Source organism: Plecotus auritus (genome assembly GCF_963455305.1).
Source record: "Plecotus auritus genome assembly, chromosome: 9".
Taxonomy (NCBI): Eukaryota; Metazoa; Chordata; class Mammalia; order Chiroptera; family Vespertilionidae; genus Plecotus; species Plecotus auritus.
Window position 1 is genome coordinate 16,276,255 of NC_137783.1, and position 25,371 is coordinate 16,301,625.

Below are 25,371 nucleotides of genomic sequence, written 5' to 3' on the forward strand. Positions count from 1 at the left end.
CATTTGTTTTTGAGAAATGACCACAGGGAACAGGAGTGGCAGAACTAGGAAGTAGGATTCAAAGAGGGAGGGAAAGCCACTGGGGCTCATTCCCACTGGGGACCCTATGAAGATTCATAGACAATGAAGCTCAAACTCAGAAGGAGAGGGATACTTACCACTGGCTCCTGGCTCCTATTGGTCAAATTGTCCAAAAAGGTCTTGACACTTTCTACTTCAAGGTTTGCACCTGCACAAGAATGACTAAGGAGTCTTTCCTGACCATCCTATTTGGGGAGAAATCAGCTCCAGAACAAAAAAGCAAGAGGCACATAGTGCAGCTGAGGCAAGGTAATAGCAGGCCACCTCTGCGCACAGCTGGTTTCTGATCCAGAAGGATGTGTATTGGGACATATGCAATGCTGAACACAAAGGTCAGCTAAACATTACTAATTTGCATTTATTCATGCGAGTATTTCATATACTAACAGCAACTTTTACAACAAGCTAATAAAATCACTACATGTAGAGGAGACCCATCCCAGCTACATGCTATTTAAAGAATGTCTATTAGTGCTGGCTTTTGTAAACACTTTTAAGATTCTGAAAGTGCTCAAGAAACCTGAAGATGTCTTTATTGGATTTCTTTTGAAGATTGTCTCTGAAATGCTTTCATTTTCCTTTAAACTCCTGTGTTGTAAATGTGTCCCTAATGATGAAATTGCTATTTATTTAACATTCAAAATCTCTCCCATTAAGACCAAATTAACATCATTTAAAATATTGCCAAATAGGTTTTCTTTGAATAATTACACTCTATTAATTTCTGCCTTGGGGCTTTTTTTATTTAGAAAGATAACAATTTATTAGGGATACAATGGCCATGCCATAGAGGCTTCCCTACCTCTCACATTGCTGCATAAAGCAGGATCTTAAATGAAGTATCAAAACCCAGGTGAGCTAGAGGCCAAGATGCTACAAGAAGGTTCTCAAGAGTCTTGAAAGATAATTAAACCTGGGAATATCTACAGTTACATACTTATCATTAGCAGTTGGGTTATTTGATAACTAGCACTAGCGAAGGTATGTGGGAGGATTTTATCATGCACACATGTGAATGCATAGTTGAATCTATAATTATTAAAAATTAAATTGGGAAAATATTTAGGCTTATAAAAACCCTTAAAAGAGAACATGCAGCCCTGCCAGTTTGGCTCAGTGGATAGAGTGTAGGTCTGCAGACTGAAAGGTCCCGGGTTTGATTCCGGTCAAGGGGACATGCCTGGGTTGTGGACTCGATCCCCAGTGGGGGGCATTCAGGAGGCAGCCAACCAATGATTCTCTCTTATCATTGATATTTTTATCTCTCTCTCCCTCTCCCTTCCTCTCAGAAATCAATAAAAATATTAAAAAATATATTTTTTTAAAAAAAGAGAACACACATACACAGAATCGTGAGGTTGGTTTTTGCATGTGCATTAGACTTTTGATTCTTGAATTTTATAGGGCTGCGTAGTTTTCAAAGCACTTTAACGCTGTTATTATCTCCCTTGATCCTCACAACAACCTTCCAGTTTAGGCAGGGCAAGTAGCATGAGTCCATTGTACAGAGATGAGGAAATTAGTGCTCTGAGAGTCCCAGTGACTGGCCCAGTGTTCCTTTGCTGGCACATGGAAGATCCCTAATTACAACCCAGGCCTCCAAGTTCAAGGTTGTGTGGCCCACAATGGACCACTATCTACTTGAATCCTAAACTGCTTGAGAGCAGGGACAATGCCTTCCACCTCTGCTATGCTCCATGGCTCCTGGCAAATATCTGTTAATTGTTTACTAGTACTTATTAACTGCTATTACCCCAAAACATCAACCAACCCTTTACAGCAGTGTCATTTTTCTATGTTTATATCCAAAACTCTTAAAAACCAAGAATAATCTATATACAAAGTACAGCCTGGCTTTATTGTTGTACTAGAATTATTCTAGAACCACTCTCATGCATGCCATTGCTCCCCACTCAGAATGCCTTGTTAATAAGGGGCTTTGCTTCTGAGTATAGCCACACAAGACTAGGAGTTGGAGTCAAATGAGGCAATCCATTGGGTCTACATAGTGTTTGGTCTAGTTGTGGATGTGGAGAAGGATTTGACAGAGCTGGGAGCCTTCCCTCATTAAAATGTTTTGCTCTCTCCATACCTCTGGAGTACTTTATTTGTTCTTTATTATCAATCTGTTTTTTCCTTTTGTAGTTTATATATCAGAAGATAAATCAGTTCCATACATACAATTGCATGTACAATGGAACTTATACTGAGTAAATGAATCCTGATCCTATTGAAGGCCATATCTCCTCTTGTGCCATGAAAAGAGGGTGGGATCGGGCTGCAGTACAGACACACAAATCTCTTGCTACTGCTTACTAAGGCTCTGTTCTTGTGTCATCATCACGCTTCCTAATGGGCAGGGTATGAATGGTATCACTGAGGGGATTTAACGCTATGACTGCTGAGCTATATTGTCCAGAATAATCACTAGAAAAGCTATTTCATGGGAGAAAAGACAAGATTTCCAACCAGTTTAGCTCAGAACACAGAAACAAACTTATCTCTCTCTCCCCCTGCCCCAGAGAGGAAAGCCAATTTCTCGTTTATCCATGTGGAACGGAGACATTTCAGGCAGACTCTTTCCCATTAAAACAAGGGCTCTTCTGGGAAGGATTAGCTCCTTTTGATTCCACCAGGAAATCCCAGGCCCTGGCCCCCCTGCACAGAAAAGTCATTGACGGATGAACAAATGTCACAGCTTCCTGTCCATCTCCAGCTCAGCTTCCCCCACAGCAGGACATCAAATACTGGGTGCCCTCAAGCAAATCCATCAGGATGACTACCTTTACCTATTTGTCAATAGAAAAATAAAAGGTGAGGCAGAACCCCTAGATTCTCCCCAAATTATGGGAGCTGTGTGAGTAGTATATGGACCTTCCATATACTACTAGAAGATACAGGCTCAGAAATAATCACATCATGTGTAGAAAGAAGAAATTATGACTGGGCATGGGAGCTTTCCTTTAGAGGGCTAATGAGAGAGGGTGGTTTTTCTTAATGGAAAATGAATATCATGGGAAGTTCATTATGAAGAGGTTACCTAGGCTTTTGGCTATTTAATCTGCACTCTCTAATGCATATAATTTGTATATAATGATTCACTCGTGGGTAAATAAGTATGTCTTAAATACACCCATCATATTAATTAACATTCAAGGAAGGATATGGGCCTAGATGTCACCTGAATTGCTAGTGGTTCAGTTGTTTACACACAAAAGAAGACTAACCCTTGACCCATGGAGCCAGCAGTGGTACAAAACATCAGTGGTTTGCAAACATTACTTAGCAGCAGTAATAAAAAATGAAAAAAGTATTAAGAACCCTGATCTACAGAGCAAACAAAAGCAGAGACACTCTATTTTAGGAGAGGCCAAGAGTCTTAGAGTCCCACCCTGTGAGACTCTCTCTTCCATAGTTTGATTGCTCCTGAGACAAGACCCCTAAGATTCAATGTAGTTCCTCAAAAGAATAAGAATAGATTTACCATATAATCCAGCAAGTTCTCTTCCGGGTATCAACCCAAAAACATTTATTTTCAAAGATATATGCACCCCTATGTTCATTGCAGCATTATTCATGGTGGCCAAGACATGAAAACAACCAACATGTCTCTCCATAGATAATTGGATAAAGATGTGGTACATATATGCAATGAAATACTACTCAGCCATAAGAAGAGATGAAATACTTCCATTTGCAACAACATGGATGGATCTTGAGAATATCAGGTTAAGTGAAATAAGTCAGACAGAAAAAAGTCAAGAACCATATGACTTCATTCATATGTGGAATATAAAACTGAAAGCAACAACTGAATAAATAAACAAACAAAAACTCATAGACACAGACAATAGTATGGTGATTAGCAGAGGGAAGTGGAGTTGGAGGGGAGTAGTAAAGGGTAAAGGGGTCAATTACACGGTGACAGAAGATTTGACTTTGGGTGATAAATACACAATGTAGTATACAGATGATGAATCATGGACTTGTACACTTGAAACCTATATAATTTTATTAACCAATGTCACCCAATAAATTTAATTTTTTAAATGGCCAAAATACACATTTGGCACACAGGGTAGTAAAGAGTAAGGGGACAGTCTGACTGGTCTCATTTTCTGTGTTTTTTTGTTGTTTGTTTGTTTGTTTGTTTGTTTGTTTTTGTGTGTGTGTGTGTGTTTTACCTTCAGAAGTGTACATCTCTGGTGGTACTCAAACAAAATACATCCAGACTTTAAAAAGTTAGAAAATTTAAGTGCATAAGTCCCTTAACATTGTGACAAGCCAAATCCTCCAAAGCCCCTTATGCCCACCCCGCTGTTCTTTAGCTGCTCAAATTGTAGCTACAGAAGAAGATAATCTGCCTCTCCAAGGCTCCCCTTTGAATGCAATCTGTGGAGGGCAGCAAGTGGCTTTCAGTGGAATGCCTAACCCTCAGTGTCAGCTCTGTCTTAAGGGTGCTCCCTGGAGGCATCACCCAGAAGGCTGGGCTGGACACAAACCTGGCAGCACTACCACTTTTTTCCCCAAGGTCATTCTTTAGTACATTTCTTGCACAGTCTGTAGAATACAACCTACCCTGATGCCCTGATACTGTGTTCAGATAAAAATCTGTGGCTTAAACCCTGGAGGAGAAACTACTGTTGGTGTGAGGGTTTTCTGCTCTGACAAAAACCTTTAGAGACAGCTTTATTTCAATGAACAGAATGAGGAATTCTAGTCCTTGCCTTGCTTCAGGGGTAGATAGTAATCACCGCAGTGTAACTCTTACCTTCTCCAGAAAGCCTTTCCTGAAACCCATATCAATTTTCAAAACTCATACCCGCCAAAAAAGATTAAACACTCATACTAATTTCAGAATGTATTTGAGATGGCTCCAATACTTTTTAAAAAGCAACAAGCAAACAAAATATATTAAAAGAAATCAACCAAAGCATTAAAAAATGGCCAGTGGTAGAGGAGAAAGGAAGAATAATAAACCCTAAAGGCTATAGCAAGAAAGCTGCTACAATTGAGACAAAAAAATTAGTTCTGAGTTTTCTAGCAACTATAGAGAGAGAAACACAAAGTGGCTGAGATTTAATTAAAGGGAGTAGGAAAGGTTCACCTCTCCAGGACAATTTTCTAATTTATTTTCCTGCCACTCCATCCCCTTCGCCCCCCTCCCCTCACAACTACAATGGTCCTTAGACAGAGAGGTCTTGGTGCATTAGGTTCTCTTGCTTCCTTAGCATCACCATGCCTTTCCGTCCACCTAAGATGCCCTTTCTCCGTTACCTATGAAACTGGTACTCACAGTGCCCCTGGCAGGAAGCCTGTGCTGACCCTCCTCCCAGGGCACGTGCAGAACTCTTGCTCCTGCTCCAAGAGCAACATGTGCTTCCCGCTGATGCAGCGCCCTTCATAGTGCATTATAATCGTTTAGTTGTCCGTGTTTCCCACCATGGGGGCTGAATGCATTTTAATATATTTAAATGAATGAATATAAAGAAGACACTAAATAACATAATGGATAATTCCTGGACGGCAGTTTTATCAACATGCAGAGACATTCCACATATGGCCCTTTCCTAGGCAGTGAGCAATTACCAATTACCCTACGCTGTCTTATATTATTAGTTGGAGAAAAAAGATTCCCTTGCTTTAAAAAGACAGCTAACTACACTCCCTGAGAATAAAGAGGTATCTTATCTTCTCAGCTCAGTTCAGTTCAACACACATTCATTGAGTACCAGTCAGTATGCTAAGTACAGGGAAACAATGATGAATAAGACCTAGTCCTGTTCCTCTTAAAGCCTACAGACCTGGCTGGAGAGACATAATGCTAATGGATAGGTCCTAATGGATAGGTCCAATCAGCAAGGTCCAATCCCGATCACGATTTCCTAGAGGAGGCATTGCCTAAGCTAATCTTAAAGAACCAGTTTGCCTGGTAAAGGGACATTCTGAGCAGAAAAAAAAAAATGCAGGAAATGAATATTAGGCAAAAAACAAACAAACAAACAAACAAACCATAGTGCATACATGGAAATTTTAAAAGTTTATTTCTATTGAAGTGTAAAATATAACAAGGAAAGTATATGGGGAACAGTGGCAGGGAAGGAATCCATATGAGGCTGATGGAGTAGGTAGGATTCAGATCACAGAGGAGCTTGTAGGCAATGTTAAGGAAATTGGATTTTAACCTATAGGTGATGAGCAGCCTCCAAAGTCAGGAACATTGATTTTCATTTTAAATAAATTACTTTGGAAGTAGTGTTGTTAATGGATTTGGGGCGGGGGGAGGGTGTGCTATCTGGGAGCAGGGAAATCAGTTAGCAAGCTGTTGCAACATTTCAGAAAATGCATGATGAGGTTTTATAAATGGTTTTAAATAGCCAAGTAATAATGATGCTTTCCCCCTTCTTTTAAATAAATCACCCTGGAGCAACTAGAAAAACAAGAAAGAAAAATGCAAAGTCTATACGTAATGAAAATGTAACCCTGAAACACAATATATATGGAAAGGAAGCCAAACGCAGTGAAGGACAAAACAGGTATAAACAGGCACCAGGGCAAAAAAATGCCTACAGCCACTAATCTTACGTAAAGATAGAAAAACAGAGTTTTCCAAAGATGATATCTCCCAAGGAGCAAAACTAGCAATCTGTTAGTTGGAACCAAGGTAATGTGGCCAGGAATTGGCAGTGGGAGTATTGCTGGGACTGACTGGGAACAAGGAGAAGTTAGAGAGACAAGGCTGAATAAGAACCTTTCAGGCGGGTCTATCTTATGGGAAGAACCTACTCAGAGACAAACATCTGGGGTTATTTGGAACCTCACTGAGAACCAAGGAGGATTCTTGTTAAGCTGAAACAGAGCTCTGATCCATCACCAAGAAGAACCCCCTCAAACAGTCCATCCAGGAAGAGCTCATGACATTAAAAAATGAAATGGTTAATAATAACATAGCAATAAAAGAAAACAGCACGAGAATTATAAGATAATATAGACAAATAATGGAGGAAAGGGGACAGGAGAAACAAACAGCAAATATAGGCAAAAAATGCTTCCATGGAGCAAATGAAAACTGTGACCATAGGGCTATGACTGACAATAACCCATTTGATGAGCTCACCTCTACAAAAGAGTTCAAAGCAGAAATACAAGAGCTTGGGAGAGAGATGTTTAGACGACAAAAAGGGATAAAATAAAAGATGGCGAAACTCAGGCAAGAAGTTAAACAATAGCAGGAAAATGGGCAAAGAGGAGCCTGGATACTGCAACTCATTCAAGGATAACCTGGGTAAGACTGTTGGGTTTTTTTTAAATCCAATTTTGTTCAGGGAATTAAAAGACATTAGAAGGAAAAAATGATGGCCCTTCTTTATCTTCCCTGTCTACTGTCCACACTGTCAGTGTCCTGAAGGGAGGAAGTCAAAACAATGAAGCTGAAATGAAGTATACAAAATACAAATCACAGAAACATTTGAGAAATTAAAAAGTAAGGTAGATATGGAAGCAACCCAAGTGGCCATCAATAGACAAGTGGATAAAAAAACAAAAGTGTGGTACATCTGGACAATGGGATATTACTTGGCCATAAATAAAGAATGAAAGCTTACCATTTGCAACAGCATGGATAGAGAAAATTATGATAAGTGAAATAAACCAGATAGAAAAAGATAAATACCATAGGATTTCACTTATGATTTCTCCAACGAGCAAAATAAATGAACAAGTAATGCAGAAAGAGACTCATAGTTGCAAGGAACAGACTGATGGTTGCCCAAGGGGTGAGGAGTTGGCAGGCTGGGTGAAAAAGGTGAAGGGATTAAGAAGTACTAATTGGTAATTACAAAATAGTCATAGGGATGTAAAGTACAGCATAGGAAATATAGTCAATAATATTGTAATAAGTAAATATGGCTCCAGGTAGGAACTGGAAATATGGGGGAGAGGGGGAATGATCAATTCATAAAGTATATGATTGTCTAACCACTATACTGTATACCTGAAACTAATACAAAATAATATTGAATGTACACTATAATAGGGGAAATATAACCAATTGAATGAGACATTTCAGGGGAGAGAATTATACAGAATATCCAACTCAAAATACACAGTGATAATATATGAAAGCACTTATGATCACCATTGTATACATTTACCTATAAAACTAAAATCAAAATAGATACAGTAATGATGGTTCAGAGTGGAATATAAATGTTCTAAATAATTTAATTAAAGAACTGGAGTTGGATAGAGCATAGAGAGTGGGTCATAAACACATGTTATTTCCTCCCCTTTGTTCAGTGCCTCATAAAATATTTAAGTATAACAGAATTATATAACAAAGTAGAAAAGCAAATATTAGAAGATAATATAATCAAGCAAAATTCAGGGGTGGGAGAATTAAAGCAAGAGGGGAGGAAAAAGAAATTCATGGAAATACACTAATTTTATCATTGCTCACTAGAGGAAATCAATAGACATCCAATAATAGAAGATTTACGATGTTATATAAAGTTATATTCATACAGCTAAGTAGATAGAACAGATATTCAAATTACCAAAGAATCCCATAGGAGGGAAAAAAGATAAACATACCACATAAGGAGTATTTTTTCTTATTATAACTAAAAACTACTCATATACACTCAGAACTAAGACAGCTCTCTCAGATCAATCAATGCAAATGGCCAAACTCACCTAAGAGAAGGAAAGGACTTTTTAATTAAATAATGACGACCAACTGACTTACATTGATATGAATGTATGCGTAGTTTTTATCTGCCATCTACTGACATTATTTTGTTCAGTCTTAGCCAATTGATAGTTGCAAAATGTAGCATTCAATCTGTGTTTATTTGATGATCAATATAATTCAATGTTTTCTCAGGATTATTGGCCTTTTGCATTATTTGAGACATTGCTAGTTCCCTGCTTTTCATCTCATTCATAATAATAATTTAAAAAATGCCTTAAACCAGTCTCAAGGCCCTTATGACTTTCCGATGTTATTTCTAAACTCTCCTAGGTCCCATTTCCTACTTTCTTCTCATCCATGAACTCTAAATATTAGAGTGCCCTATGGCCCAGTCTTTGGATTACCTCTCTTCTCTCTAGATACTTGCTCCTTTGGTGACTTCAATTTTGTGTTTCAAATATATCATCAGTATGCTGACACCCTTCCAATTGATATCCTTAGCCCCGACTTCCCGCCACTCCTACTTGTAAATTCAGCCTCAAATCTACCTACTCACACCACATCTCAAAAGGGGGCATAAAGGAGCTCAGGACTGAACACACCTGGCTCCATATTCCCCCCTGACTGCTGACTGCTGCCACCCTCTCCCTGGTTCACCACCAAATCAGGCCTTCCCAGATCATCCTATATAATAAAAGCCTAATATGCAAGTGTTCTGGGAGTTCAACTAGGAGACTGGGAGTTTGACAACTCACTATGATGTGCGCTGACCACCAGGGGGTAGCGCAGAACATGGTGGGCATCAGCAACGTGGCACTGGCAGCGGGTGGCAGTGGAGGTGCTGCCAGCACCAATGGGCCACAACGAGAGTGGAACAGTGGCAGGATGGTGGAGCAAGTGAATGGGCAATGCCAGCCCAAGGCAGGTGTGATTGGGGGCCTGATGCCCCACAGACAGTGACCAGCGGTGGCAGTGGGGGGTGGGGCCACTGTCCAACTCCCTGATCAATTGCCCTGCAGGCAGGATGGTGGAGCAGGTGAGGTGGTGGCGCCAGGCCAAGGCAGTGTGCCAGGCGGGGCTGTGGGGCTGCGAGGCTGGGGTCACGTGCTGGGGCCCGATCTCCGCAGGCCATACCAAGGGATCCCACCTGTGCACAAATTCATGCACTGGGCCTCTAGTCCCATATAAAATCGTAATACTCACAGATGCCCAACATTCATAGTCCTTCATTTATTCTTATTTTATCCACAGCATTTTCATCCCCTGATATATTTTATAGACAAATAAACAGATGATCATTCAGGTTAGATAGAAAGATAGAGAGCAGCACTTATATAACACTGTTTTGGTGCTTTACAGGTATAATTAACACATCTAATCCTCCCATCGACCCATGAAGTGAGAGCTGTAATTATCCTCTTTATGTAGGTGAGTCAAATGAGGCACAGCTCAAGGTCTTGCAGCTAAGTGTGGCAAGCCAAGGTTGGAATAAATGTCAGTCTCCAGCTACAAGTTCTTAACCACTATCCCTCATATAGATGCATATATAGGGTGTCCCCAAAAATGTACACCCACTGTGAATGACTATTAATTCCAATGGATTAAATCTGAAAAGAAAGAAACATCAGTAAACTATAAGCTGTAAAGTTTAGACACCCTATATATAGATGTACATATATGGATGTATATATCATATACATATTTTTCCTATCTCCCACTAGAATGTATATGCCACTAATGCAAGGATTTTGTTGTGTTTATTATTTTAATCTAAACATCTGGAACAAGGGTTTGGGAATATAGTAGGCAAGCAATAAAACTTTATTGAAAATAGAAACATATCTCTTTCAAACAAAATAAAATTTGATGCTGATTAAAGAAAAAATTGCTATTGGTTTCCAGTATAATAAAAAAATGTTTCAAAATAGAAAAAAAAATCTGGATACCTGCCTGCAGAATTGCAGAAAATTTTATGGAATACAAGTAAAAATGAAACAAAGAAATCTGAACATTTTAAATTTGAAGTGATGTTTCCCAGAAACATTTCTGCCACATTCATCATTATATACAGTATTAACATTAAGAAAAGTCCAATCAGATTGGTAACTTCATAAATCATTCCTGTGCTTCTATGTTAAAAAAAATGAGAGAGAAGGTGATAACAAAGTCTTAAATCAAGACCATAACAATGGGAATGGAATAAAAGGAAGCACTTAAGAAGTAAAATGGATGATATTAGCAGAGGCTGTGGCTTCATTTAATTTGGTGACATACACTGACTTCCAGGTTTCTATCTTGAATAGCCTGGTCGAAGGTAGTGTCACAAATGTGTCAGATTCAAGGGGGCCATGTTGATTTTATTTTATCTGTGGAATATCCAGGTAGAGATGTTGAGATGGCTATTAGACATATAGATCTGCAGTACATGGTAGAGTCTCATTGACTTGAGAGTCATCAGAACATGGAGATGGTACTCAAAACCATGAGTACTAGATGCAAGGAGAAGCTGGCCAAGGGCAGAAAACTTGAGAGCATCAAGGGTAGTGTGTAGAACTGTCTATTTTGCATTATATATGTTCAGTAAATACTTGTGAATAAAGGAATGATAGTGCCAATGACCTCCCAAAATTTAGGAAAAATTGCCTGAGAATCTGACTTTTAATTAAGCTGAGAAACAGTGATTTTGTAAGCCACAAAGACCTGTCTTTTACTACCTCTTTCAACCTAGTTTTGGAGTAGGGCTGGCTACATTTCCTATATTTTACTAGACCTCAAAAATCCATGCATCTAATTTGCAAAAATAAGTAACTTCTACATACATAATCCATCAACTCAACGGGTAGTCATCCAGTACCCCTGATTTGCAAAGGCATCTTTCTAGGGCCAAGGATGAGGAGTAAGTTGTGTGTATAAAATATGGTCCTTATCTTCAGAGGGTATAAAATGCAATTTGGAAAGGAGATAGATAAATCTGCTAAGATTTAATTAACAACTCCTAACTCAGGGAGATTCCAAAGTTCAAGGTCCCTAAAGGGAACAGTCTGTGCCAAGTGTTTGTCGAGAGAGAGAGAGGGGGGGGGGGGAAACTCATTTAGTGGAGCATCATCTTTTTTTCCTCATTTTTGATCTATTTTGTACCTTCTTCCTGAAACTCAAAATCTAAATCAAGACTTCCTTTGCCTGCCTAGAGTTCCAGCTAGGTTACCTCTGAGTCAGAGTTCTTGGAGTGACAGATTTTGGACTCGGCATTAGTCAGTACTGAAAAGAGAAGGGATGATTTAGGGCAGCCGTGGGCAAACTACGGCCTGCGGGCCGGATCCGGCTGTTCTATCCGGTTCTCTTGCTCTCCCCTCCGCTCCTTTACTTTGAATTTATATTAGTTCACACAAACACTCCATCCATGCTTTTGTTCTGGCCCTCCGGTCCAGTTTAAGAACCCATTGCGGCCCTCGAGTCAAAAAGTTTGCCCACCCCTGATTTAGGGTGTTCTAAATTTCTCCAGAATAAAAATCCTAGAGATACTTAATTTTTTGGAAATTCTCATTCCCAAGTTAGACAAGTCACTTTGGACAGAAATAGAATGTGGCTTTAATGAACTAAAGTCAACTCTCAGTAGAGATCTTTCAAGAACCCACCCAACTGAGGGATTGAATAGGCCACTAAAGTTCCCTGTAGATGATACTGGCCCACAATGCCTTCATCATTCACCAGAAGTGTGGGATCTCTCCAGGGAGCCTGGTCATCAAAGCAAAGGAGGAGCAGCAGCCCTCAAGAAAGTCATCCTCATTTTCGTAGGAAGCAGCTGACTTCACCTACACATCCTCTCCTACCATTGATCGCGCTTTCTGGACTCACCTGAATGAAGATGTATTCATCCTGGACGACCAGGGAGCTGATGTCAATGGAGCGAGCAAAAGGCCCACTGCGGGTGGTCTCGGCACATTCCTGGATCCTGCAGGTGAGGTAGTGAGCATCTGAAATGGGAGGGCAGAACGGCATTTAGACACGGGGGAATGGTAAGCAAAGCTCTCCTCAGCCCATGGAGCTGGACCTCATGGGAAGTCAGTGTTGCCATTTAAAACAGCACTGAGATGTCATTTCCTTGTCTACAACATTTGTAATAATTTTTTTTAAATCATAAAATATAGTTCAGGCAAGGGAGTAGGGAAAGAGTCATAATTTTTTGGCAAAAGAGTAAAGTGGTATAGCTTTTTGGAAGAACAAATGTGAAATATCTATCAGAATTTTAAATGTACATCTTACACCAGCAATTCTAATTTGCTCTTAGAATAAAGCACCAAAAACTTAGTGAAAAGCTGCAGTAAATAAATGTAAAAAAACCTTGGGGGTTGACATGACAACCTGCTTCTTTCTCAACAGCCAGTATCTCAGAAAGCTCTCTACACTGGTAATCAAAGGTACACTCAGGAGGCCATCTGCTTATCCCTTTGCCCACAGGCTCATTTTCCCGTCTATTTACGATTCACTCTCACATTTGGACACTTTGAAAAAAAAGAATCAATGTCTTCAAGGCCACCCCAAGCAAAGTCAACACCTACTTAAACCTTGACTCATGGCAGGGGCCAAACTCATCCCACTTGTGGATTCTCCCCCTGCTTGCCACTGCCCAGCAGGGTGCAAAAAGTCCAATTTAACAGGAAAGAAGTAGCCCTAAAATGAGTTCCTGAAATCCACAAAAAACTCAGGGACCTTATAGTCTTTAGCTGGCTCACGCATTAGAAATCTTAAGGCTTTTATTTTTCAAAGCACAGAGACATGTAAATAAATGTTATGGTACCCACTGCCTGGTGAGAACCCAAAGTGGGGGCTTGGAAAGAATAAATTATCAGGCAGACCTGGCCCCCAGATAGAAGTGACAGAGAATCGCAGGGGACTTTGGGTGTCAAAGGTGAGCTCAAGCCTGAGTTTGCAAAAGGTGTCAAATTTAGGCTTTGGACATTATCTCCAAATGAGTGTGGATGTAGTCATATAAGATTCCATGATGAAAATGAAAGATATTTATCATATAACTTAAAATCCCAAAATAGGCTTCCAACAACCGTGGCCTTTTTATTGGTTTTTTAATAACAACAAATGCCTGATGAGATGGAATTGGCCCTGTTCTCTGGAGAATATGAGATTAACACCTCTGGAGCTAGATGCCCTGAGTTTGAATCCTGGACTTGCTACTTGCTCATTGGCCTTGGCTAAGTAGCAGCACTGCTTTTCATCTGGGAGGTGCACACAAATTAGTATTTGCCTTGGAGGATTGCCATTAGGTTACATGATTATGTATGAAAAATGCTCAGTATATCGTTGGATAAATTTTAAAAGATCAATACATATTAGCTCTTTTTTTACTATGAAGAAAGAAGGAGAGGGATTTAACTCAGAATCTTTCTTACATTCAATTTTTTGTTGTTAATCTTCACCCAAATATATTTTTCCACTGAATTTTAGAGAGAGTGGAAGAGGAAGAGAGAGAGAGAGAGAGAGAGAGAGAGAGAGAGAGAGAGAGAGAGAGAGAGAGAGACATTGATGTGAGAGGACACATTGATTGATTGATTGCCTCCTGCATGATCCCAGATAGGGGTCGGGGATCGAACCTGCAACCCAGGTACATGCCCTTGACCAGAAATTGACCCTCGGGTGTGCAGGTCAATGCTGTAACCACTGAGAAGCACATGCCAGGGAATAAGTGATGTTTTATTTTATTGTAGAAAATTGAAAGAACATGATATCACAGATCCTACTAGTAAAATCATATTCCAAACGTATATCACTCTTTACTTTCTTTAAGGGTGATGGGTGTGCAGACAAGAACAAAAGGGTGTCTGAACTAGAATAGTCAAGGAACTCCTGAAAGGGAAGGCAGTTCTGTGTTTAGCCTGATGGAGAAGTGTGCTATCTGAGAAGGGAATTCCTGAAAAGGAGAATGGAAACTGCACTCGGAGTGTGAGGTAGGCAAAGCTCCTGGAAGGCATTATATAATTACATGTGGACTTTGATTAATGTTATTTCTGAACTTCCATTTTCTCTCCTCTCCTTTAAAAAAAATCCTCAAATGAGAAACTAGAAAGACCAGATTGGATGAAGATCTCATTTGCATACCCCTGTGGGAAAACCAGAGTGGCTTCCCAAATGTCTGAAAGTCACATCACCTTCAAGATTAATGAATTTCTAAATGTCAAATGTCTTTCTAATATATTTCTAAGACCTGGAGCGACCACTGCTCCACTTACAAAAACTGGAAGGCCAAGGCTTTGCTCCCTGCACTGTGAACAGAGAGATCTGTTTGATGACTTTAAAAATGTCTGGCCCTTCTACGGTAGATGATCTGTAGGTAAGGTGGTACCATCTCCCTAGTGAGTCCAGCCTCCATGCCCTCTCACCTTGCAGATGGACCAAGGGTCTCCTAGGGTGGCCTTGGACTGACAGATGCATTCTGTTTGTATTGGCTCAAGGTATATAGAGAAGTTGTAGGTGTCACACACACCCCCTGAGGTTCTAGAAAGCAGAGGACATAAGACAGGTTCCTGTCCTCAGAAGAACCCCAGACCAATACTGGGAATGGGATATTCACAGGTGACCATGCTCTGGGGTCTGTGTTAGATAGAGTATGACCTGGGAGATCTGGAGAGAGAGAATGAAGGGGACGATCCATCATCCTCAGCCTTCTTAATCTCCTAGGGGTTTGCATTTCTGCTAGTTTTGCAGAGCCTGGAGAGGCAGCTTCTAACTTTCTCCATTCAGCAGGGCAAGCTTTTCATCTATCTACATCAACAAGTTTCACCATAAAGTCCAGCATTTCTCACTCTGCCAAGCCTTCCCCAAAGCATCATCTCCTTGGAAACGGGCAGAAAGTCTTAGCAATCTTTGTTCCTATCCTCAGGCTGACTTTACAAAGCCTCTCTAAATGCTGGTTAAACAGAACTGAGTTGCATTAAAAGCCTAGAAATTTTTATGTTGAATTATATTGTGACTAGTGATTGTGTTTTGCTTTTGAGATTACTGAATATTCGAAGTATTCTAAATGTCTTGTCTCTTGTCACCTCATAGACAAATCTTCCCCTGATTCCTTCTATGTCAATCTCTTTGGGTAACATACATATTGTCAAAAATTGAAAAGGGGAATAAAATTGTGAACAAAAGTAAATTCAGTTCTTCAGGTCTTCCTTTAGAGAAATACCCAGGAGCTATTTACTTCAAATAGGAATGTAAACTCCCAAATGCAAATCAGTAAAAACAGATTCCAGGAAGCTCTGAAAAGTTATTTAGCTTCCATAAACTTGCTTCTCCTTGACCGGGGAGGGGGACTAACCTGTTTGTAGGCATAGTGTAAAAAATGGACATTGACATTACTGCAAATGCCTAATACAGCACGTAATACTCAAAACAAAATCAACAAACAAAAAAAGGTAGCTTTCATTTCTTCCTATTATGCTTATGGATTTACAGTTTTTCTAAAACTTGTAATTGCCATAGGAGAATTCTAGTGTCTGTGCCTTCTAAGTGGTACGTGGTGTGGTGCAGCTAGCACGGTTATAGACATTTAGAAATCACAGCAACCTGGATGGGTATCTTAGTTGGTTGGCGCATCTTCCTGTGCACCAAAAGGTTGCAGGTTCTATTCCCACCCAGGGCACACACTGACATGGTGGGTTTGATTCCCTGTCAGGCTGAGTATTAGAGGCAACAGATCAATGTTTCTCTCTCACATCAATGTTTCCCTCTTTCTCCCTTCCTCTATCTCTAAAATCAAACATATCCTCGGGTGAGGATTGAGAAAAGAAAGAAACAAAAAAAGGGAAATAAAATACACTTTGTGCCTTTTTGTGATGACCAAAAGATAAAAATGTGTGGGGATGTGTGAGTGTAAGAAAGCCAAAAAAAAAAAAAAGTGTCATATTGTCATATATGTCATTAGGCTAAAGTAGTGATGTTATGTGCGTTTTCTAAGTAAAGGTGGGTTAGAATCAATTGACTAAAGAAGATTATTTAACTACTGAAAAACTGATTTTAAAAAACCCAGAACATGGAACAGAATTAATATATACTATACTTTAACCTAAGTGTGGCGCATGGCATTTATCCCTGGTATATTTCTGTCTACTTTTTTAAAATTCTTGATAATAAGCCAGAAACTCTTCTAGTGCTTTGCATTTTAATCTTATAAAATTTCACAGCACTCCTGCACCATACGTTTTACCCAAATTTGGACCATAATTCTTAAACTTTCAGAAAATAAGTTTAAGCTTAATGTAAGAAATTACCTTATTAAAAAAAAATACAAAAGAAATAAAACAAAACAAAGAAACCATAGGAGCTATCCAACAGTAGCCAAGGGTATGTTTTAAGCCTGAGCTCCTGGAACCTGAGGACCCACAGCAAAGGCTTGGGGAGAAGGCATTACTACACCAAGTAGGAGATCAGACAGTCCTACAGTTTCTTCCAGCCCTGAAACACTGCAACAACCATAGGTCACCTCTGCGTCTTTAAGAGATTGACATGGGAAGCAAGGCCAAGGCAGAGCTGTTTGGAAAACTGACCTGTGGGTCATCTTCTGAGATTTATTGTCTGCTTTCCTCCTGCTGCCCCACTATGTTCCTTCAGACCCTTCCATTGAACTCTTCCTCCAGTTTTTTTTTTTCTCAGCAGTAACAGTCAGATAATATGTTTAGACACCCTTATGATCAGTGAATTTGACTACATGACATTATCTCCCTAAACCTTAAACAGTTCTTTTATTAAAAAACTAGTGGCCCGGTGCACAAAAATTCATGCACATTAAAAGGAGGTTAATTAGAGGAAATAATTTAATATTGCTATTTGCCCTTTCTCTGTAATAGAAGTGTCAGAAATTAAAGAAAATTAGTAAAACGTGTATGAAAACCTTCCTCCTGTCAGAGTCTGGGGCGCACCATGGGACTCAGAGTCAAGTCCCCGCCCACCCACATGCGCCTCAAAATCACGTGAGACCCAGACCCAGCCGCCCCCACCCCCATTGGGCTAGATCCAGACCTGGCCAGTCCCACCTTTGTCAAGCCCCACCGGGCAGGGGGCGTAGCCTCAGGTCCCCTGGCCCAGTGCTGGGGCAGGGGGTGCGGCCTGACGTCCCCCGGCCTGGTGCCAGGGTGGGGGACACGGCCTGAAGTCACCTGTCAAGCCCCACCTGGTGGGGGGCACAGCCTGAGGTCCCCCAGCCTGGCGCTGGGGCAGGGGGAGCAGCCTGAGGTCCCCTAGCCCAGCACCAGGACTGGAAGTGCACCTTGAGGGCCCCCATCAAGCCCTGCTGGGCAGGGGGCATCGCCTCAAGTCCCCTGGCCTGGCACCAGGGCGGGGGGCATGGCCTGAGGTCCTCCGTCAAGCCCTGCTAGGCGGGGGGTGTGGTCTGAGGTTCCCCAGCCTGGTTCTGGGGTGGGGAGCACGGCCTGAGTTCCCCCGACCCAGCACTGGGGGTGCACCTTGAGGTCCTCTGTCAAGCCCTGCTGGATGGGGGGCACGGCCTGAGGTCCCCTGTCAAGCCCCACTGGGTGGGGGGTACAGTCTGAGGTCCCCCAGCCTGGTGCCGGGGTGGGGGGCATGGCCTGAAGTCCCCTGTCAAGCCCTATGGGGGTGGGGGAGGGCATAGCCTCAGGTCCCTGCTGATTGCTCGTTAAGGCTCCTTATGGGAATTTGGCTTCAGCTGTGGGTGCAGCCATCTTTGTGAGGGAGTGATGGTCAATTAGCATATTCCCTCTTTATTAGCTAGGATGTTAAGGAGTGTGGATTATCCCTCATCCCTGCCTGCTTCAAAGAAAGAAAAATAAAGTACTTAGCACAGAGCCAGACATACAGAGTAGTGCTGATTGCTTTCTAACTCTTAAAAAACAAAGCAAATAAAATATATTACCCAAAATGCATGTTTCTGGCATGCATCTGTGCTTGGCCTCAAAAAACACATGTTTGCACCCAATACATGCATTTTTCCTTCATGTAGTCTGAATGATATTCCAGCACTCACAGCCACATTCAAACAGACTCATTCAACATTTTATAATTTCTATAATATTCACTTCATTTGGTCAACCCATAGTCCTGTGCAGTGGGCAGGGCAAGGGTGAGCAATCTCAGATAACAGAATAAGTCAGAAAACAGAGAGTTTAGGGGGAAAGAGGGTCGCCTGGTCTCAGTGCTAATGGGTGGCAGAACCCAGGACCCCAACTCAACAGCAGGCAGCATTCTTAGGTCACCACCATTTTCATGTATTATTTGGCTCTATTTTGACCTAGGATATACTAATTCTATTTCGTGCAGTTTAAATATTTCATACATAGTATATTTTTGTATTTTACATATTTTTGTTTAACTTGATCTTATATTTTGCTTGAATAGGGAAGAGCCCTATAAATATGATCAACTTTGGGAAGAATAAAATGTGTAAATGCTGCAAAATGATACTTCATCAGTCCAAACTGTGTAAAATGTACATAGATGCAAACTGTGCAAAGGGGGTCATATGTTCAAAACTTTGGGGTTTCTTTGCTGTTTTCAGGGAAATATATAGGTCTGTGCTCCACTGTATCCCCAGGGCCGAGAACAATGCCTGGCACCTAGTCGGCCATCCCTAAATATTTGTGGAATGAATAAATAAAAAAGTTTTGCGAGTAATTGCCAAGTTACTTCTGTGGGTAAGCCTGAGTATAGAAAGGATTTGTTTTTTAAAGCTGGCAACCCCTGCAATTCTCCCCAGTGAATGAAAAAATGCCATGATGAGCTACGGACATCCCTGTTCGCATTGCACTGGGGATGCCAAAAATGACTAATAGGAGCCTCAAAATTCATCATGTGAACTCACGTCCCCCGAAGATTCATTCCATGAGGGTTTATTTCAATGAAACGTCTCCCCTGGGACCAGAGGACTCTCTCCCACTCAGGGAAATAAGGATGGATATGGCAGCAATGGAGCTCAGGGCTTTTCATCTTCCCAAGCCATTAAAATGCAAATTGGGGCAGGAGAGAGAGCTGAAGGCAGATCTGCCTGGTCCTAGCCTGGTGGAGGCAGCACTCACATCCATCCGTGGTCCGCACCTCCATGTGCACCAGGTCCGCCTCCTTATCCAATCCGGCCACCGACCTGGGGAAGGAAGGAGACAGAAGCTCAGTGACCACAGGATGGCAGAGGACACATGGGAAGCACTCAGGGCAATTACTGGGAATGCCATTTTTCTCAAGAGGCCCTGTCCTGTACCATCGGGACCCACAGAACAAGGCCACCGGTGGGCCCCAGCCACTGCGTCTAGTAGCTGCCACCTGTAATGGTCACAACACATGAGTCCTAGAGTGTTGTCCTGGAGAGACTTGGCGACTCTCAAAACACATCAAAGAGTACAGAGTCCAAAGTAATGCTGGTCTAAATCTCTGTCCTACCCCTTTTTCACCACCTCACACCTTCTAAGAGGATATTTCTCCCCCACTGTCTTCCATGTCCCCCATCTTTCCACACCTGATGGCTTCCACCACATCCTCCCCCTCTGCCCTTCCACGAAGATGTACTATTCCCTTCTCTTTCTGTCCCCTGTGGAAGGCCAATTAGCCTCAGCCCTGGCTGTTTGCTTCAAGGCACTCTTGCCCTCCTAAGAGATCCGATCTGCCTCCCTTCCTCCTGCCTCACAAACAGTAAGTGTTTGGTGACAAACATTCAAAATCTGGCCTGTCAGGGACAAAATTCTCCTGATGATCAGAGAGGGAAACCTTACAGGTCTATTGCCAATAGTCAGGAGAAAGAAGGATGAGAGTCCTTACAGACTATTCCTCCCAGGCCTCACCTTCCACAGGTAAAGCCCAGTCACAGCTTCCTGCATGACATATCCTGGCCAGAGTGCAAGACTCAGAAAACCAGCTAAAAAAGGCAACACAGACATTAAAGCACTCATGACTAAGGAAATCACATAATCCACTCTCTCTGCCAAGCTCTTACTCAGAGTCTATGTACTCTTATTTTAAACTAGTGACCCGGTGCACGAAATCCGTGCATATTAAAAGGGGATTAATTAGAGGAAATAATTTAATATTGCTATTTGCCCTTTCTCTATAATAGAAGTGTCAGAGATGAAAGAAAATTAATAAAATGTATATGAAAACCTTCCTCCTGTCAGAGTCTGGAGCACACCACGGGACCCAGAGTCAAGTCCCCGCCCACCCACCTGCACCTCAAAATCACGTGAGATTCAGACCCAGTCACCACCCCCCTCCATTGGGCTAGAACAATAGATCCAGACCCGGCCAGTCCCACCCTTGTCAAGCCCCGCCGGGCAGGGGGCGTAGCCTCAGGTCCCCTGGCCCAGTGCCAGGATGGGGTGTGTGGCCTGAGGTCCTCCAACTCAGACTGGGGCAGGGGACGTGCCTTGAGGTCCCCTGTCAAGCCCCGCCAGGTGGGGGGCATGGCCTGAGGTCACCTGTCAACCCCGCCAGGTGGGGGGTTGCAGTCTCAGGTCCCCCAGCCCAGCACCAGGAGGGGGGCACTGCCTCAGGTCCCCCATCAAGCCCCGCTGGGTGGGGGCGCAGCCTGAATTTCCTGGACCCAGCACTGGGGGTGCACCTTGAGGTCCCCCATCAAGCCCCGCTAGGTGGGGAGAATGGCCTGAGGTCCCCTGTCAAGCCCAGCCAGGCAGGGGGGCACAGCCTCAGGTCCCCTGGCTCAGTGCTGGGGTGGGGGTTGCGGTCTGAGGTCCCGTGACCTGGTGCTGGGGTGGGGGGTGTGGCCTGAAGTCCCCTGTCAAGCCCCACCTGGTGGGAGGTGGGGCCTGAGGTCCCCTGTCAAGCCCCATGGTGGCGGGGAGGGTGTAGCCCCAGGTCCCTGCTGATTGCTCATTAAGGCTCCTTATGGGAACTTGGCCTCAGCTGTGGGTGCAGCCATCTTTGTGATGGAGTGATGGTCAATTAGCATATTCCCTCTTTATTAGATAGGATATCATTCTGAGACTGGTTTCCTGGTTTTTCAGTCCTTAACAGGTAAGAAGCAGCAAGTTAGAAAAAAAACATGGAATTTAAAATGGTGAGAATCAGCCTGGCCTGTGGCTCAGTGATTGAGCGTTGACCCAGGAACCAAGAGTTCACAGTTCAATTCCCAGTCAGGGAATTTGCCTTGCTTGATCCCCAGTAGGTGGCAAGCAGGAAGCAGCCAATTGATGATGTTTCTCTTTCATAGGTGTTTCTTATCTCTCTAGCCTTCTCCCTTCCTCCCTCTCTAAAAATCAATACAACATTATTTTACTAGTAAATGGTGAAAATCAATAGCTGATACCTAGAAAGAGAAATAGAAACCTATGAAAAACAGACCTACGATTTCAAAACCCAGTCTTCCACACCATAAATCTCTACACTTCTTAATGGCCCTAAGGTCATTACTGTACTATAGCATCCGTATCTAAAATCTATGTTGAAGGACTGAAGGCATAGAAAACAGAAAGCTGGTGGATAATGGTACCATTGTACTCTGTTTAGGAGAGTAGGGTTACAAGTGATGTATGTTAGGAAAAATGAAATAATTTTTGTAAAATAAAATAATTAGGTTTTGAATGGTTAAACTTCAGTTACTTAACAAATTCATTCATATAAAATACTTATTTTTCAAAAAAAGTTGAATAAATGGGGTCTTATTCTAATGCCTTATTTTTTTCCCCAATGATCATTAATAAACGTTTCATTTTGCCTCACCTCATTTGATCCCAAGGGTAAACACATAAGGTAAAGACAGCAGGTATCATTAGTTATATATGAAGGAATGGGGAACTGAAACACAGAGAAATTGATGTTTATCTAAGGTGACACAGGGACTAGGCCAGAATTAGAGAGACTTACTGACTTCTCAGTCAAGAGCTGTTCCTGTCCTTCTCACCTCTTCTCTCTTTTGCTTGCAATGTCCTTTCTATCTAACCATCCCTTGCCCCTTTTCTCCTCCAGCTACCTCTCACCCTTCCTTCAAGATCATGCGGCATCACCCCTCCAGCAGCCCTTCCATCTCTTTTCTCACTGCTTTATCCTCCTCACCTTGGTGGTCCCCAAACCTGGCTGCTCATGACAGCCAAGGAGGAAGCTTTGAAATAATGGGATGCCTGGGCCTCTCCCCAGACCCATGAAGTCAAAATATTTGCAGATAAGATGAAAGCATCACTATTTTTTAAATCTCCCAGGTGATTTCCATGCACAGCCCAGTTTGAGAACCAATGTTGTGCATGGCTCAATGACATCACTCACGTAATTGCACTTCGTTGTCTTCCCTACTTGGATGTAAACTTTAAAGAAGTAGGATTCTGTCAGTTTAACTTTAAATCCTTGGCCCCTGTGTAACTAGTATATGTTGGTGCTATTGAATTTATAAACAGCCCAATCTACCCATGCTGATGCCAAAATTTCAGTGTGACACTCAATTGAGACCAGACACACAGAGGGCAGAGGGCAGACACTATAACAGACTACATGGGCATCTTTTCTGTCCCACAGCCTCCCTGTTTCTTTATAAATAAGTTGGTATTCTCAGGATTAGAGGTGTCTTGAGTATTATTTTTCTATCCTCTCCCAAGGTCAATGGCAGGGTAGCATGTACCAATTGAAATCATAATGGCAAAGCCTTGCTGTGATGATCAAGTACTATGCTCTATAACAAAAGAAGAAAAGTCCTTGCCTCCTAGCTGCTTAAAACAAGATAAACACCACCAATAAAATAAGCACTAAAACCATTCCCTTCTCCAGGATTGCTCACTTCCTTCCATCCACCTAAGACCTACAGATTGTTGGACACCTAGGTTGCTTCTATATCTTGGCTATTGTAAACAGAGCTGCAATGGTCATAGGGCTGCATATGTATTTTCAAATGATTGTTTTTGATCTTTAAATAAATACTCAGAAGTGTAATTGTTGGGTCCTACAGTAGTTCTATATTTAATTTTTTGAGGACCTTCCATACATTTTCCATAGTGTTGCACTAGTTCACAATCCCATCAACAGTACATGAGGGTTCCCTTTCCTCCACATCCTCACAAGCACTTGTTTGTTGCCTTTTTGACAATAGCCATTCTGATGTGTGTGAGGTGATATCACATTGTGGTTTTGATTTGCATTTCTCTGATGATTAGTGATGTTGAGCATCTTTTATTTGTCTGTTCGCAATCTGTATGTCTTCTTTAAATGTCTATTCATGTCCTCTGCCAATTTTCTTTTATTAGATTGTGTTTTGATGTTGAGTTGTAGGGGTTATCTTTATGTTTGGGTATTAATCCCTTATTAAATATATCATTTGCAAATATCTTCTTCCATTCAGTAGGTTGCCTATTCATTTTACTGATGGTTTTCTTTGCTATGAAAAAGCTTTTTAGTTTGATGTAGTCCCTTTTGTTTATTTTTGCTTTTGTTGCATTTGCCCAGGGAGTCATATCCAAAATAATACTGCCAAGACTGACATTAGAATTCACTGCCCTATGTTTTAATATAAGAGTTTCATGGTTTCAGGTCTTACATTCAAGTCTTTAATTCACTTGAGATTATTTTTGTATATGATATAAGAATGTAGTCTAATGTCCCTTATTTTTATGTGTCTGTCTAGTATTTGTAACACCATTTATTAAAGAGACTGTCTTTTATCCATTGTGTATTATTGCCCTTTTGGTCATAGATTAATTGACCGTATAAGCATGGGTTTATTTCTAGGCTCTCTACTCCGTTCCATTGATCTATGTGTCTGTTTTTGTGCCGGTACCAGACTGATTTGATTTCTATAGTTTGTAGCACACTTTGAAATCAGGGAACATGGTACTGCCAATCTTGTTCTTCTTTCCTAATATTGTTTACCTAGTTGGGATCTTTTGTAGTTCCAATTTTCACACTGTTTATCACCTAAGACTATAGCTTACCTTTGTTTGTGAGGGTGTTTGTATATTTATTTATTTAAATAGAATAGAATAATTCTTATTAATATACTACTCATCAGAGACTCATTATCTTTTCTTAATATTTACTACCACACACAGCTCAATATTAGGCACACCGACAGATTAGATAATAGGGGTAAGAGTATCCCTGTGGTTCTGATAACTAAACTGTCTTCAGACATTGCTAACGATCCCCTAGAGGCAAAATTGTCCCCACATGAGAACTACTGCCTTAGCTGGACACATTTATTGGATTCCTGGACTCTGCGCCTTCTGTAGTAGCAAGGCAGGACAGATAAGCATGCAGCGATTTCTCCCTTCTTCATCCACTTCACACACTGCTGACTACTGCTATTCTGGACCACACATCTCACCAGGACACTGTCTGATATGCATCAAGTAGAATCAATCGAGTCCCTAACGTTAAATCCCCAACAGGTTCCCATTCTAAAAATCTAATGTAAGAAAAGGTGCACACAGATACAGAAAGCAATGAATTATAAGCTGTAAGAGATAACTGTGTAGAAATGTTTGGAAAGGTGGATATGGTAATAACGATAAATGCTAATGGGTGTTGAGACCATTCACATGTCAGTCAGCATGTTTGTTGTTTTATAAGTACTTTCTTAACTAAGCCTCCAAATGAGACTTTAAGGAAGGTACCATTCATGTAATTTTCATCCTCAATAA

The 25,371-nt window shown here is 41.6% G+C and overlaps 1 protein-coding gene across 1 annotated transcript in view; it reads right to left on the reverse strand.

Annotated features, from left to right (window-relative positions):
* Positions 1 to 25,371, reverse strand: part of SORCS3 (sortilin related VPS10 domain containing receptor 3) — a 552,458-nt gene that overhangs the window by 129,230 nt on the left and 397,857 nt on the right. Inside the window, exons 6-7 of the mRNA XM_080641763.1 lie at positions 19,825 to 19,889; positions 12,629 to 12,747 (exon numbers count right to left, since the gene is read on the reverse strand). Of these exons, the coding sequence (XP_080497889.1) occupies positions 12,629 to 12,747; positions 19,825 to 19,889 (184 nt within the window). The remainder of the gene's footprint in view (positions 1 to 12,628; positions 12,748 to 19,824; positions 19,890 to 25,371) is intronic.